At 32.1% G+C, this 14,960-nt stretch overlaps 1 protein-coding gene across 1 annotated transcript in view; it reads left to right on the plus strand.

Annotated features, from left to right (window-relative positions):
- The window catches only part of LOC134684329 (uncharacterized), a 108,007-nt gene that overhangs the window by 35,944 nt on the left and 57,103 nt on the right, over window positions 1-14,960 (plus strand). The window contains exons 33-48 of the mRNA XM_063543618.1: window positions 849-1,019; window positions 4,835-5,093; window positions 5,736-5,899; window positions 6,142-6,315; window positions 6,653-6,862; window positions 7,920-7,962; window positions 8,401-8,555; window positions 9,147-9,320; window positions 9,752-9,964; window positions 10,357-10,399; window positions 10,754-10,914; window positions 12,150-12,323; window positions 12,670-12,882; window positions 13,453-13,495; window positions 13,972-14,135; window positions 14,721-14,888. Of these exons, the coding sequence (XP_063399688.1) occupies window positions 849-1,019; window positions 4,835-5,093; window positions 5,736-5,899; window positions 6,142-6,315; window positions 6,653-6,862; window positions 7,920-7,962; window positions 8,401-8,555; window positions 9,147-9,320; window positions 9,752-9,964; window positions 10,357-10,399; window positions 10,754-10,914; window positions 12,150-12,323; window positions 12,670-12,882; window positions 13,453-13,495; window positions 13,972-14,135; window positions 14,721-14,888 (2,529 nt within the window). The remainder of the gene's footprint in view (window positions 1-848; window positions 1,020-4,834; window positions 5,094-5,735; window positions 5,900-6,141; window positions 6,316-6,652; window positions 6,863-7,919; window positions 7,963-8,400; window positions 8,556-9,146; window positions 9,321-9,751; window positions 9,965-10,356; window positions 10,400-10,753; window positions 10,915-12,149; window positions 12,324-12,669; window positions 12,883-13,452; window positions 13,496-13,971; window positions 14,136-14,720; window positions 14,889-14,960) is intronic.

Here is a 14,960-nt window from a genome sequence, read left to right on the forward strand (position 1 = left end):
ACTAAATCTGGTATAATTAACAATCTTTCAATGTAAAGTTTTATTAAGAATATCTAAGTGTTCTTGTTATGCTCCCTTTCAGTTTGTGCAGAAATGTTCGCTGAAATTGTCCATACATAAATGACTGTAAAGTATTTCTTCTCATAAGGTTTCTTTGTGAACAGAGTCTCAGGTTTCTATTCTACATTGTTCTATATACATATTCAGTTTCGATTCTAAACTAAAAGTATTAATTTTGTTTAAATAGAGATGGTTTTCCCGTTTGAATGGTTTTACACTAGTAATTTTGGGGCCCTTTATAGCTTGTTGTTCGGTGTGAGCCAAGGCTCCGTGTTGAAGGCCGTACTTTAACCTATAATGGTTTAATTTTTAAATTGTTATTTGGATGGAGAGTTGTCTCATTGGCACTCACACCACATCTTCCTATATCTATATGTTTTATGCCCCACCTATGCTAGTAGAGGGACATTTTGTTTTCTGGTCTGTGCATCATCCTTGTGTCCATCCACATGTTTTTTCATTCATTAGGCTGTCCTGCTTCAGGTTAAAGTTTTTGGTCAAGGTAGTTTTTGATGAAGTTGATGAAGTCCAATAACTTGAAACTTAGTACACATTTTCCCTATGATATGATCTTTATAATTTAAAGCCAAATTAGAGTTTTTAGCCGAAATTCAGGGTCCACTGAACATAGAAAGTGAGTGGGGCATCTGTCTACTGGGGACACATTCTTGTTTCAACCTCTTTCCAAGAAGTAAATCAATACACTGAATGAACTAATTTTGCAGAACATATAGTTACAGCATCCTACAGGTCAGATGGATTCTTTAAAGTTTTCATTTTTTTTGTAGAATTTTCACTGGACAAATTCCTAGCAGAGAATAACATCATAGGAAGTGTTCAAGGATTACTACTAGATCAGCTGATGGAGGCTTTAGGAATAACGCCTTACTTAAAGGACATGCCCTGTAACAGACACTTACCTCCCTTTAGTTCAGCACAGTCAGATGGCTGGAATAATGGTATGATATAAAGTCACAATAACTCCTTACTTAAAGGACACACCCTGTAACAGACAGTTACCTCCCTTTAGTTCAGCACAATCAGATAGCTTGAATAATGGTATGATATAGTTACAATAACTCCTTACTTAAAGGACACACCCTGAAACAGGCAGTTACCTCCCTTTAGTTCAGCACAATCAGATGGCTGGAATAATGGTATGATATAAAGTCACAATAACTCCTTACTTAAAGGACACCCCCTGTAACAGACAGTTACCTCCCTTTAGTTCAGCACAATCAGATGGCTGGAATAATGGTACAATATAAAGTCACAATAACGCCTTACTTAAAGGACCTGCCCTGTAACAGACAGTTACCTCCCTTTAGCACTGCACAATCAGATGGCTTGAATAATGGTATGATATAAAGTCACAATAACTCCTTACTTAAAGGACACACCTTGTAACAGACAGTTACCTCCCTTTAGTTCAGCACAATCAGATGGCTTGAATAATGGTATGATATAAAGTCACAATAACTCCTTACTTAAAGGACACGCCCTGTAACAGACAGTTACCTCCCTTTAGTTCAGCACAATCAGATGGCTGGAATAATGGCACATTAACTCCTTACTTAAAGGACATGCCCTGTAACAGACAGTTACCTCCCTTTAGTTCAGCACAATCAGATGGCTTGAATAATGGTATGATATAAAGTCACAATAACTCCTTACTGAAAGGACACACCCTGTAATAGACAGTTACCTCCCTTTAGTTCAGCACAATCAGATGGCTTGAATAATGGTATGATATAAAGTCACAATAACTCCTTACTTAAAGGACACGCCCTGTAACAGACAGTTACCTCCCTTTAGTTCAGCACAATCAGATGGCTGGAATAATGGTATGATATAAAGTCACAATAACTCCCTACTTAAAGGATATGCCCTGTAACAGACAGTTACCTCCCTTTAGTTCAACACAATCAGATGGCTGGAATAATGGTATGATATAAAGTCACAATAACTCCTTACTTAAAGGACACGCCCTGTAACAGACAGTAATAATAATAATGAAAATTTATAAAGCGCCCTATATAAAAAATAAAAATTACTCTTAGGCGCTGTACATACACATAGTAATTAAAACATATCAATGACAATAACATAAAACATAAAATTACAACGTGTCAGATTCAAATACTGGAATAAAAAATGCCTACCATGAAATAAAAGGTCAATACGAAAAACATGTTAAAACAAAGAATAAAAAAATAACAATATAGGATAAAAGCATGCAGAACAAGCAAAAACTCTAAAACGAAATATAAAGAGTAAAAAAGCCCGTAAAAGAGAATAGAATTCAATCTAATTAAAAGCAATACGATAAAAATGAGTTTTTAACTGTATTTTAAAACACTCTAGGGACTTGCATTGTCTTAAACTGTTCGGGAGATTGTTCCATAGAGATGCCGCTACCCAATCAAATTGTCTTTCACCGTACGTCTTCGTTCTCACTTTTGGAACGGTGAGTAGTTTTGTGGAACTTGAACGCAAAGATCGGTTTGGCTCGTGTAGATTGACTAGTTCCCGGATGTAAGCAGGGACAATGTCATTCAAAGCGCAGTACACATAAGTCAGTATTTTGTATTGTGGTCTATATTGGACGGGTAACCAATGTAAATCAGCAAGTATCGGTGTAATATGTTCATATTTTCTTGTCCTGGTGATAAGACGAGCTCCTGTATTTTGTACTTTTTGTAATCTGTTCAATGTAGTCTTGTTGATACCGTTCAGCAGAATATTCCCATAATCAAGTCTGGATGTTACTAGACTGTTCACAAGTGTTTTGCAAGCAGTTGTTGTTATGAAGTTGCGAATGCGTCCAATATTACGGATGTGAAAATGACAGGATGTTACTATGGCAGAAACTTGCCGTTCCATCGTAAGGTGTTGATCAAAATATACACCTAGGTTTTTCACGCAGGATGGACTACTTATAACAGTATTGCCGACTTTGAGTTGGAGATTTGGTACACTAGCCTTCAGATGTTTCGGTGTGAATATGATAAGTTCTGTTTTATCTTGATTCAGTTTTAACATATTTGTTGACATCCATGAACTAATGTCGGAAAGACATAGTTCAAGTTTCGAAAAATAGTTCTCCCAGTTGTCTAGTGGCTTGATTACCATGTACACTTGTGTGTCGTCCGCATAGCAGTGATATGTCATTACATGATACAGTGATACAGTTACCTCCCTTTAGTTCAGCACAATCAGACGGCTGGAATAATGGTATGATATAAAGTCATAATAACTCCCTACTTAAAGGACACACCCTGTAACAGACAGTTACCTCCCTTTAGTTCTGCACAGTCAGACGGCTGGAATAATGGTATGATATAAAGTCACAATAACTCCTTACTTAAAGGACACGCCCTGTAACAGACAGTTACCTCCCTTTAGTTCAGCACAATCAGATGGCTGGAATAATGGTACGATATAAAGTCACAATAACTCCTTACTTAAAGGACACGCCCTGAAACAGACAGTTACCTCCCTTTAGTTCAGCACAATCAGATGGCTGGAATAATGGTATGATATAAATTCACAATAACTCCCTACTTAAATGACACGCCCTGTAACAGACAGTTACCTCCCTTTAGTTCAACACAGTCAAATGGCTTGAATAATGGTATGATATAAAGTCATACTAACTCCTTACTTAAAGGACACGCCCTGTAACCATACATGTGAACCTCCCGACGGAAGTACAATAATCCCGTTTTCAGAGGTTTCCTCCCGTCCTCCCGTTTAGGAGAAAAAACTCCCGTGTATGAAATATTACATGAATGAAAATTTTTGGACGCCATATTTGATAATTTCCTACTACCGTACGGGTGTAAATTGTAATTGACACCTGTGTTAAATTTCACCTGTAAATCATAGCAGATTTATAATTATATGCATTCACTTGACAGCTTGGGTGTCAAACATACTGGTAATCAACGATGTTTACCTCTGGCTAACTGCCGTTATGTAATAAAAACTTTGTGTATTAAAAAAAACAATTGTTACTTCCCTTTGAATTATCCTGTTTTAAATTATTTTGCTCTTAAAAGTGTAAATTGTAAAAAGACTATAAATGAATGATATTTTAATCAAATTATCATAAAAGGGTGGTAATTAAATGAATTTAAATGTTTTGGGACAAATAAAAAAATATAAGTTTATGAATTATTTTAGCAGTCTAGACTTCTTTTCAAGGATTTAATTAAAAATTATGTTATTTATAAGTCTCTCGACAACATTTGTGAATGGAATTTACATAAATAGATATAGGAAGATGTGGTGTGAGTGCCAATGAGACAACTCTCCATCCAAATAACAATTTAAAAATTAAACCATTATATATATGGAATAATGGTACGATATAAAGTCACAACAATGTGCTATGCATTTACATTAGTCTCTATCTTTGAATTTATAGAAATAACTACTAATTTATTAATTTTTTTTTAATCTTGAGCTTGATGCAAAAAACAATTTTATGTACCCTTTCAAAGATTCTTTGATCAATATTCAAGATTTTTTTCCAAAGAGATCAATTATGATATCTTTTGACTGAATTTTCACTTTGAAGTTATGGTACTTAATAGTAAAAAATAGGGAAATTTTTAAGACTAAGAATTTTATATTAGAAATATTGGCATAATTTAATGAGCCCATGGTTTAGCATTTGTTTGGGGAGAGAGGGAATGACCATTTTTGTTTTGTTTCAGTTTTTACTCATCAACTACTTTTACATGTATCTATATACATTTCTACTTTACAGAATGTAAATTGAACCTTCCATACAGACTGCCAACATTATCTGGTCCCCTTACTTGTCAATTGACTGACACCTGTACAGGGATCCAGTGTTGTGTTGAGATTAAGGAGATTGGTAAATCTATTGATGTTTTTGTTATACTGGATGCCTGTAACTACAAATTTGCAGCTGGAATAGAAAAGCTTACATTCAACCAGTCACTGCTGAATTATGAATTTGGGAAGAAAGAAAGCTTCAACTTAATGAATGTGTTTAGAGTCGGGTTAGTGTTAAACAAGGGTGCCTAGAATAAGTAATGTTATATTTGCTCTTTGTTATAAGGTGTTTGATGTCATACTTGACAGTTATATATCTTTTGAAGAGACTGTCGTTTAAACCCTATACTTTACATTATGAATAAAAAGAGATTTGTGACAACCAAATGAAAATAAAACATACCCAAAAAGGATGTAGTTAAATCAAGGTATTTATTTAGGTACAAGTCAATGAAATAGCAACTCAATGAAAAAAAATGATAAGATGACATCTGTTTATTCAGAAGTTATTGCCATATTTTTATTATTGCGAAACAATGCGACAGGTTTATAAACACAATGATTAAACTCTCATTTAAAATTTCTAATGTGATTTATATAGGATTTTTCGCAAAAATTCAAAACACAATGTAGTCTAAACTGACAAAATAATAGATGTATGCAATAATTTTTGAATTTACAGTATTTATTTTAAAAAAAAAAGGAGTTATATAACTCTTTGTCATACTTTAATACATAGTATCTGTAAATTTTCTAAAGTATGTAAACAAATGCTATTTTAGCCATATTTTCTATCAGCTTATCACCTTTCTTTTTTATTGAGAAGCATCAGTATTTCTTCAACTCATCATTAATTCAATGATTTTCAGATATTCCGTTGATGATTTAAAGGGAGAGAAACAGTTCCTTGTCAGTGTTGATATCAGTGTATGTTTTGAAGCTAATAAACCATGTGCATTAACAATACCAATCCTAGAAGAAATTAGACTACCTAAACCATTATGTAACCTAGAGAATGGATTCTCTTTCCCAGGTAAAAATGCTACGGTTCTTTTTTGTTAAATTTTCTTGGTTCTTTTGTTTATGTATAATTTCAAGGTCAACTTTTAAAAGATTTGTTTATTATCGGTATACTCCTAGCATAACTTTGACAATGTCTGGCATACTTAAGCTTGAAACATCATCTTTTGTCAGATTCACACACCTTATAGTTTTCAATTCATTAATTCTTTTTTGTATTCAAGATTTCGTAAATAATTTTTTATTCTGTTTTAGACATTTCCCTGAAAAATTTCACTCAGATTGTAGGGTTGAATATACTGGATCAAATACCTGGCTATGCTGTTGACCTGTTATTAGAAAAGTCAGGGATATCCCAATTCTTAGAGGACAAACCATGTGACCGGAAGATGACCCCTTACAGTCCAGCAGTGAATGGATGGAATAAGAGTAAGTGCATGTATAACATATCATCAGCCTGGATAGATATATTTCTTTCAATACTCAAATTTTTGAACTTGGTAAGAAATAAAAACTTGCTAATTATGTCGTATCAATTATTAATGTATTTGTTCTTTTGATTGTCTATCCATTGATGCTTTGTAATTTTAATAACCTTTTAATCACAAACTGCAAAAGTGTTGATTTTCACAATTTACATTTGTACATGTACATTGAATCATGTCAGCTTTATGTTATGATCGGGGCATATGTTAAAATGTAGACATGGGCAATGACAAGTACAAATTGTATAGTTAATTTAAATATACTGTTATCTGTTTTTCAGCCTGTCCAGTAGATTTACCTTTGCCAGCCCTGACAGGACCGTTGACCTGTCACATCCCAGACTATTGTACTGGTGTAGAATGCTGTGTGGAGGTGAAACCCATTGGTAGATCATTCCATGCCTACATCTTCCTCGATGCCTGTTCTAACAGAATCAAGCTTGGAATTGAAAAGTTTGGAATAGATGTCTCATACCTCAACTTTGAATTTGGTAGGCATTTATCTACTTCATATTACTGTAAACTATTAATCTTAAGTTGTTGTGAAACAGCTATATACTGTAAATTCAGAAATTATTACAAGGTTTTTATTATTGCAAAAAATGCGACAGAGTTGTAAACACAATAATATAAACTCGCATTTTGAAATATTTTATATGAATTAAACAAGATTATTCACAAAATCGTAAAAATTAAAATCACATTTAAGTCTAAAATTATAAAATCGCAATAATAAATGCACGCAATAATTTCTGAATTTACAGTATTCAATATTCAATTGATTTAAGAGTTTTTATAATAGTATTATCTTAGCCAAAATGTATGTTCATTTCATGAGTATAAAACATTAGAAAACACTGATGATATCACTCTGTCATACTATTTATTCTGATATTTGTGCACAAACTATATGTAAATTTTAAATTTAAAATCCATGGCAATTTAATGATTTTAACTTTGAACATTTCTCCAGTAGATTGAAATGTTTTTTTCGTCATGAACATGCATGACATATTTGACACTGGATTTTAAGCAACCAGCAATCAATCAATAGACAACTTTTGAGTTCAATGCATTTCCGTTAAAAACTCTGGATTTTATGAACATCATTCGTGCGTTTAGGTGCATCTTCACTTCCGTTCCAATGTTGAGCAAGTGGCTGGGAAAACTATAATGTTATATTGCATGAATTATTCGGCAAATTAAATTATAATAATTAACAAATTAGCACTGCTGTCATTAGGCAATTGTAATTAAGTACTTACAAAACAAAAATTATTTCTAGTTTATCTTGCACAATGAGGATCATTAAGACGCTTAATAGTGCAGGGATACAGGCGATCCCCTCTATTTGGTAAATGACGTCACAAAGGCGCGCATAATTGACGAGTTTTTTTCCAGTGACAGATGAACTCGAAAGTGGTCTATTAAAACATTTTTTTTAAATATTCCTCCTATATGGTTCAAATATAAATCTGTAAATCTGTGCAAAACTCATTAATGTGAAAATAAATGAATGCAGAAGTATAATATTTTATTACCTTTCAGGTGCTGTACAACATGCCAAACTAGCCAGTATTATTACAGTCGAGTAAGTTTGTAATCCATAAAATGATCTCAAACATTTAAATCTTTTTCTGTTATGTATAACGCACAGCAAAGTCAGTTACAGTTACATATCAATAAGGCAAAGTTGATCTGAATGGCTTAAGACTATAAAAATAAGAAATATAATATGAATGCCAATGAGACAAGTCTCCATCAGAGACCAACTAACATAGAACAACTAAAGGTCACTATATGGTCTTAAACAATGAGCAAAACCCACTACTGCGTAGGCAGCAATAAATAAAAGACCCTGAAATGACAACTATACAACAATTCAGGACAAAGGTCAAAAAAGAAAACTTGTCTGACATTGGTCAATTTTTTATAGAAATGATATTAGAGCCAGTGTAAGTTGAAGGTAAACTAATTTACGATTATACTTCACATAAGAAATGATTTGTAATATTCTTTGATATTTCAGTTACTCTGTATATGACCTGTTTGATGAGAAGAAATACATGGTGAACATGAACCTCAGTGTTTGTTTAGAGCCAGGGTCATGTGACATCAATGTGGAAATATTCAATGAAATGTACCTGCCTAAGATTGGGTGTGACTGGAATGTTGATTTCTCAGGTAAACAAAAGTTTAATGTGTTACTCATTTCCTTATTTAGAAGTCAAGATGGGTAAAAATCTATAAATTTATGTTTTGCATTTTAGTCTTACAAAATTTTGATAAATTTAAATATATCTATTGTCTTTAAGGGACGACATCAAAAGTTCAATGTAGGATAAAAAACTGAATTCAGATAGTTTTTTTAATGACCCCCCCCCCCCCCCCCCCCCCCCCCCCTCTTAAATTAACTTTGGAAAAATTGATTGACCGATATAGATATATGTAAAATCGATGTAGGATAAACAAAACTTACAGCAAGTTTAACCCCCCACCCCCAAACTATTTGAATTAAGTTTTTATCCTTCATTGATCTTTTGATGACGTCCCTAAAATTTTACCATGCAGTAATTGATGGGTGTTGTTGTCTTTATTATTGTTTATTGTCTTTTTAAAATGTTAATTGAAAACAAATCTTGGCACTTCTTTAGACATATTGGAAGTTTGGATGGTTCGATAAGAAAACATATTGATTATATATTATAAAAGTCTACTACATTTTGCAATGATATATATAAACAGATTTTAACATTGTACATTGTTTTATTACAGGAATTTCAGTGACAGATTTCCTGAAGGAGAAGGGTCTCTCACTATCCAACCAATTATCCAACAATGTTATTTCCCAGGTGTTAGAAAGGATAGGTGTTACAGAATACTTAGAAACTCCACAGTGTGATAGACATAGCTCAACCTATAGTCCTTCTAAAAATGGGTGGAAAAATGGTTAGTAAATTCTAATGATATTTAGGTATTCATTAATGTTCTAATTAATTCAAGTAGGAAGTAAAATCTGAATTATTTTTGAGATTGTTGATTAATAACTAAAATGTGTGACTATTTTTTTTGGTTTCAAGAAAGGTGCAAAAAATAATGTCATCAAATTTAATCATGCAAGCCGAAATGCAATACTATTATTATTATTATTGACTTTATTTCCTCTTATACAGAGATTATGTCATAACATGTATCCACATTAGAACAAAACACAAAACAAACACATATTTAGACAGTTTAAAGTATCAAAGGAACATATTTAAGCAATTTTGATTGTCTCTAATGATCAGCAGTTTATCGATAAAAGAGTTTACATGTGCTGTAGACATGCTAAATCTAACTTTAGACAAAGTGTAATCTACTGACTTTCTGTATTTCAGATTGTCCATCAAACAAATTAGACCTATCAGCTTTATCAGGGCCGTTGCAATGTACACTCCTGTCAAGTTGTACAGCTGTTGACTGTTGTGTTTATGTTGATTTCCTCAAAAGATCATTCCACGTTATGTTAGATATTGATATGTGTTCAAGGAAGATAACTCTTGGTGTAGAAAAACTCAAAATGGATCTGTCTGTTTTGGACTACACATGGGGTAAGCTATTCTTTTTATTCTGAGTAGATTATTTGCAAACGAGAAGCTTGATAATAAATGGTTCATGAGTTATGCCGCCCCTTTATAAACATGAAAACTGTGATTCTTTTGTTTTCTTTCCATAACTTAAGTCTGCCTCTAACAAATGTTATACACAATACTTAAAATCACAAAAAAAGAATCCTGCATTCGTAATTGGAAGTTGTCTTATGCATATTTACAAGCATGGCCTGGGATCTATGACCAATAGACACAATTTTCATTTATTAGGTCATAATATGGCCCGTTTGATTTTTCAAATCTTGTTTTAAAATACTTGAAATCTTTGATTTAAAATATCTAAAACCTTTGACATGTCACTGATAGATACATATTTATCATATTTTATACAGGTGTAATAGACAGTTACAAACTGATGGATACAGTTGTAATGGAGTAAGTACATTTATTTTATAATTTTCTGTAACAAAATGTGAATAACACTGACATTGACTTCCATTTCATAACTTTTAATAGTTTTTGTTATCATAAAAAGCTCCCATAACTTTTTTTTATTTATTATTTTTTTTATGTGCATATGCATTTGGGATTTATATTTATGTGTACTTGAATTGTAAATTTATAATTATGATATTGAGCTTACATTTTTTTGGAGGTCTAATTTGATTTGATTTCTATAAGCTTTTTATTATTTTTTGACAGCAATTTTCTACAAAAAAAAGTTTTAACAAATGGATCAAAAGATATTTTCTGTTGTGTGATTTTATTATTATTTTGTTTTGCCAACAGTTACAGCATTGACAACAGAGATGACAAAAATGTGTTTAAAGTCAGCCTCAATATCAGTGTTAGATTTGACCCTGGGAACAGCATGTTTGATTGGGTCTTGTTACAGGACACACCCCTTCCTCAGATACCATGTGATTGGAACAGTGGATTTGCTTTAAAAGGTATACTAAATTTTTAGTTACATCTTGGCAAACTGTGCAGGACCCTCATGGGAGTCAAGGTCGTTAAAAACTACCCTTATCATCAGTTTGATAGGTTTTAAAGACACTTTATTATTAATTCTAATGCAATTATTTTGTAACAATTGTTCTGATTGGATGACAGCAAGCGTAAAATTCTCTATCTCCTTGTCTGTAACTAAGGAAGCCGACATTTTGAATTTGAGAATATATTGACATGTTATTTCTACAATAATAAACAAAAAACTCACTTGTTGCACCTAAAAATCTTCTTTCTATTAAATTTTATTACATTCTGAAGCGGCACAAAAGCCAGAAAATGTCCGGTGTTTATGTTTGACGCCAAAAGCATACATATGACGTCACCTAATGTAGGGACTAAAGAAGATAACATCTTTTCGGGGAATTTTCTTTTATGAAAATTTTACACTGAAATAATGATTAAAATTTAACTATAAACTTGTTTTGCATTAGAATAGAGATAACTGTTTTGTATTTGAAGCTTTTCGGACGTCCATTGGTAGTTTTACTGTCGCAAATACCCGTTTACCTGTCTCCGCTCCACGTCACCAGGTAAACTAAATTTGCGACAGTAAAACTACCGATGGACATCCTTAAAGCTTCAAATACAATACAGTTATCTCTTAATTTAAGAATTACAGATGATTTTAAAAATATTTGGTATTTGGCCATTTGAATAATATCTTCACCTGCATGAAAGGAAATGCAAGATGTATATATATAAAAAAACAAACTAATCCAACAACACAATGGAACAACTGTTAACTTTTAACACCAATATTCAATTCATGATGAAAGAAATTATTTACTTCTGAAATTGTGTAAACATTTGGAACTTGTTCTTGACTTTTCATCAGTTAACATTGTTTTGTGCATCCAAAATTTTTTATAAAATATCTGTTACTGGACAGATACCCAACAATCAATACCAAAAATAATGAAATGTGGATTATTTCCAATGACATAAATATTCATTGAGAAAATAACAAAGATGTAATCAATTACAGGCACCATGCAGCCTTCAACATAAGCAAACCAAAATACAATAGAATGCTATAAATAGGAAACAAATATGATAAAATTGAGAAAACCACTGGCGGATTTATTTTACAACAATCAATGTGTAATTGTTTTACTTGTACCAGTAAATGACCACCGATAATCAGACAGGAATGCTGGTATATTTACTTTTTCAGATTTCTCTCTGATATCATGGATGCAGAATGTAAACTTGCCATCAGGACAACAGTTATCTAGAATCATGGCCTCCAAATTGTTTGAACAACTTGGCATAGGTAGCCTGATGGAGGAGAACTCCTGTCAGAGATCTGGTCCTAAATATAGTCCTGCTGTTGATGGCTGGAAGAAAGGTATGTTATATCTAAAAACAATTGAGTTATATTATTATTATTATTAGTTCCAACATATTTCATGCTGAATAATGCTGCTGAAAAAACGGCTAGTAGTCTATCAAATTGATATGGTCTTTGTGTAACTTTTGTAATAATTTTAAGATTTAATTAATCAATAGACTAAATGAAAATAAAGACTATTTTAAAGAATCTGAAAAACTATTCCTTTTTACAAACAGCCTGTATTCTTATTTGAATTTGCTTTAATTGTGTTTCTTTATTTGTAATTTTATGGGTAGAATAGCCATTTGTGTTGTTACAATTATTTATATGGCAAGTACCCTGATATATGTTTTTTTTTCAGACTGTCCATTAAATGTACCAATGACACCTCTGAAGGTACCGGCCACTTGTCTGATACCCTCACACTGTACTGGTGTTGACTGTTGCGTAGACATAGATCTCCTAGGAAGGTCCTTACATGCCTACATAGATCTGGATACTTGTAACAACCAGTTCACTGTAGGGATTGAGAAACTTAAACTGGATCCTGTCAGTCTGATTGATTATAAATTTGGTAGGTGTATTTCTGTATACTGTATTTTTTTATTTTCATGAGTACCAAAATTTGTGGATTCAGTTAAACATGCATTTTCGTGGATATTAGATTTAGAGGTTTTTTCAAAGTCATCATACGATTATATACAGATGTATAATAAGTTTGTAATTCGTTGAAATTTTAAATTTTTTGCTCACCTGTTGCAATGAAATCCACAAAAAAACACAAAATTTACTGAAAATTCTTGTTGAACAATCCTTTCATAAAATTTTGATGAGAAGGTAACTCCTATCTTGCTTTCATTTCACAGCAACATAGTAAAGTAGGTCTTGTGACCATGTGACATTAAACAATTAACTTTTGGCCAATCAGAAAATATTGGTGTCTGATTTGATCACAACTTTTGAAAATCTGTTTATCAGAGGGAACAAAATGTTTTAAGAAGTGTAAGAAAACTTTAAAATATGCAAATGTTAGCCAGCAGATAATAAATAAACAAAAGTAAGATGAAACTTTCTTATCTTTTTAGTGAACAGTAATGTCAACTTTTTTATAAATTAAGCTAAGGATAAAAGTTTTGTTTTATAGGAACAACAAATCATTTTAATTTGAAAGGAGCTGTACGTGTCACGTAAGTACATAATTTATGTAATAATACCTTACAATTATTATAAACAATTAATTAGGTAACATGTTATGTAAGTGCTTTGTCATTAGTTCAAATGGCCCTCCCACTGTTAGTTTAGTATAATAAAACAATTGTGGTACCTTAGAAGCGATGAATATCCAAAATTATCAACCCTCAAAAATTATTTCACTTCGAGCTGTGCCCTCAGTCAAATAACCTTTTCATGATGACAATTTTGGATATTCACCTTTTGTACGGGCCATAACTGTATATTATAAGATACACTATAAATAAGTAGTTTTCATCTACAAAAAACAGTATCTCAATTAATATTTAAACAGTAGTTCAGTTTTGTTGAGAGATGGCTAAAAAATATATACTATGTAAAACATTTAGATTTTATTGTGGTTATGCTTAAATATTTCATGACAATCAGTAAAATTGAATTGTCTAATTTCACAAATACTATATTATTTTAGGTATAAGATAGACGACCTGAAGGTTGAGCGACAGTACCGTGTAAACCTGAACATCAGCATATGCTTTGAGTCCAGTGGATCTTGTTTATACCATTTTGAACTGTTCAACAATGCTCTTGTTCCCAAAATACTCTGTGATTGGGAGTCAGGATTCTCTGTTCCAGGTATTGAAAAATTTATTCATTGGCATGGCATTAACTTATAGTTAAATCCCTTATATGAATATTTTAACCTTTTAACCCTTTCTTCCATAGTGACGCCTTTTGACGCCACCCCCTTTAGACCATAATGACGCCTGTGTAGTTCCTCAGTTGAAATACTTTGACTACAAAGTGTCTGCTTCAGACTTAATAAAATTAATAAGAATATCTTACTTGAATTTATTTGATGAAATATTTGTTTTTCACAATTTGTTTATACTTTAAAGCATATTTTTAGCATTTTATTGAAAAATCCTATGCGAATCAAGTATGCAAAAAAAAAATGTCAATGGAGGAAAGGGTTAAAACATACCATTCAAGATGCCAAAAATTCATGATTTCTGCTTGGGTGAATATAACGTTATAAAAAGGATTTCCTTTACTTTTAGCCAATGATAAAGCAGAAAATTTATAGTCATATAATAAATATATTTAATTTATAATTTTGATTTCAAAAAATTGAAAGCGTAAAAAATAAAACTATTAGTAAATGCACTTACTGGAGTTTATATGAGATCCTTTAAAATGATCACTTTTTTTTATTTTCAGGATTTTCTCTTCAGAAGTTTGTAACTGATGCTGGCCTGTCTGTAGGACAAACACTAACAGATTCTGTCCTGAGTAACCTGTTTAACCAGCTGGGTATATCATCTTACCTACTGGATACACCATGTCATCTAAATGAGTACACACCAAGTAAAGATGGATGGAAAACAGGTTTGTATCTGTAGATTATTTAAATGTCCTAAACCACCTCTGTGGTCTCTAGTTAGCATGTTTGCTTGGAGT

Source organism: Mytilus trossulus, chromosome 9, assembly GCF_036588685.1.
Source record: "Mytilus trossulus isolate FHL-02 chromosome 9, PNRI_Mtr1.1.1.hap1, whole genome shotgun sequence".
NCBI classification, from domain to species: Eukaryota; Metazoa; Mollusca; class Bivalvia; order Mytilida; family Mytilidae; genus Mytilus; species Mytilus trossulus.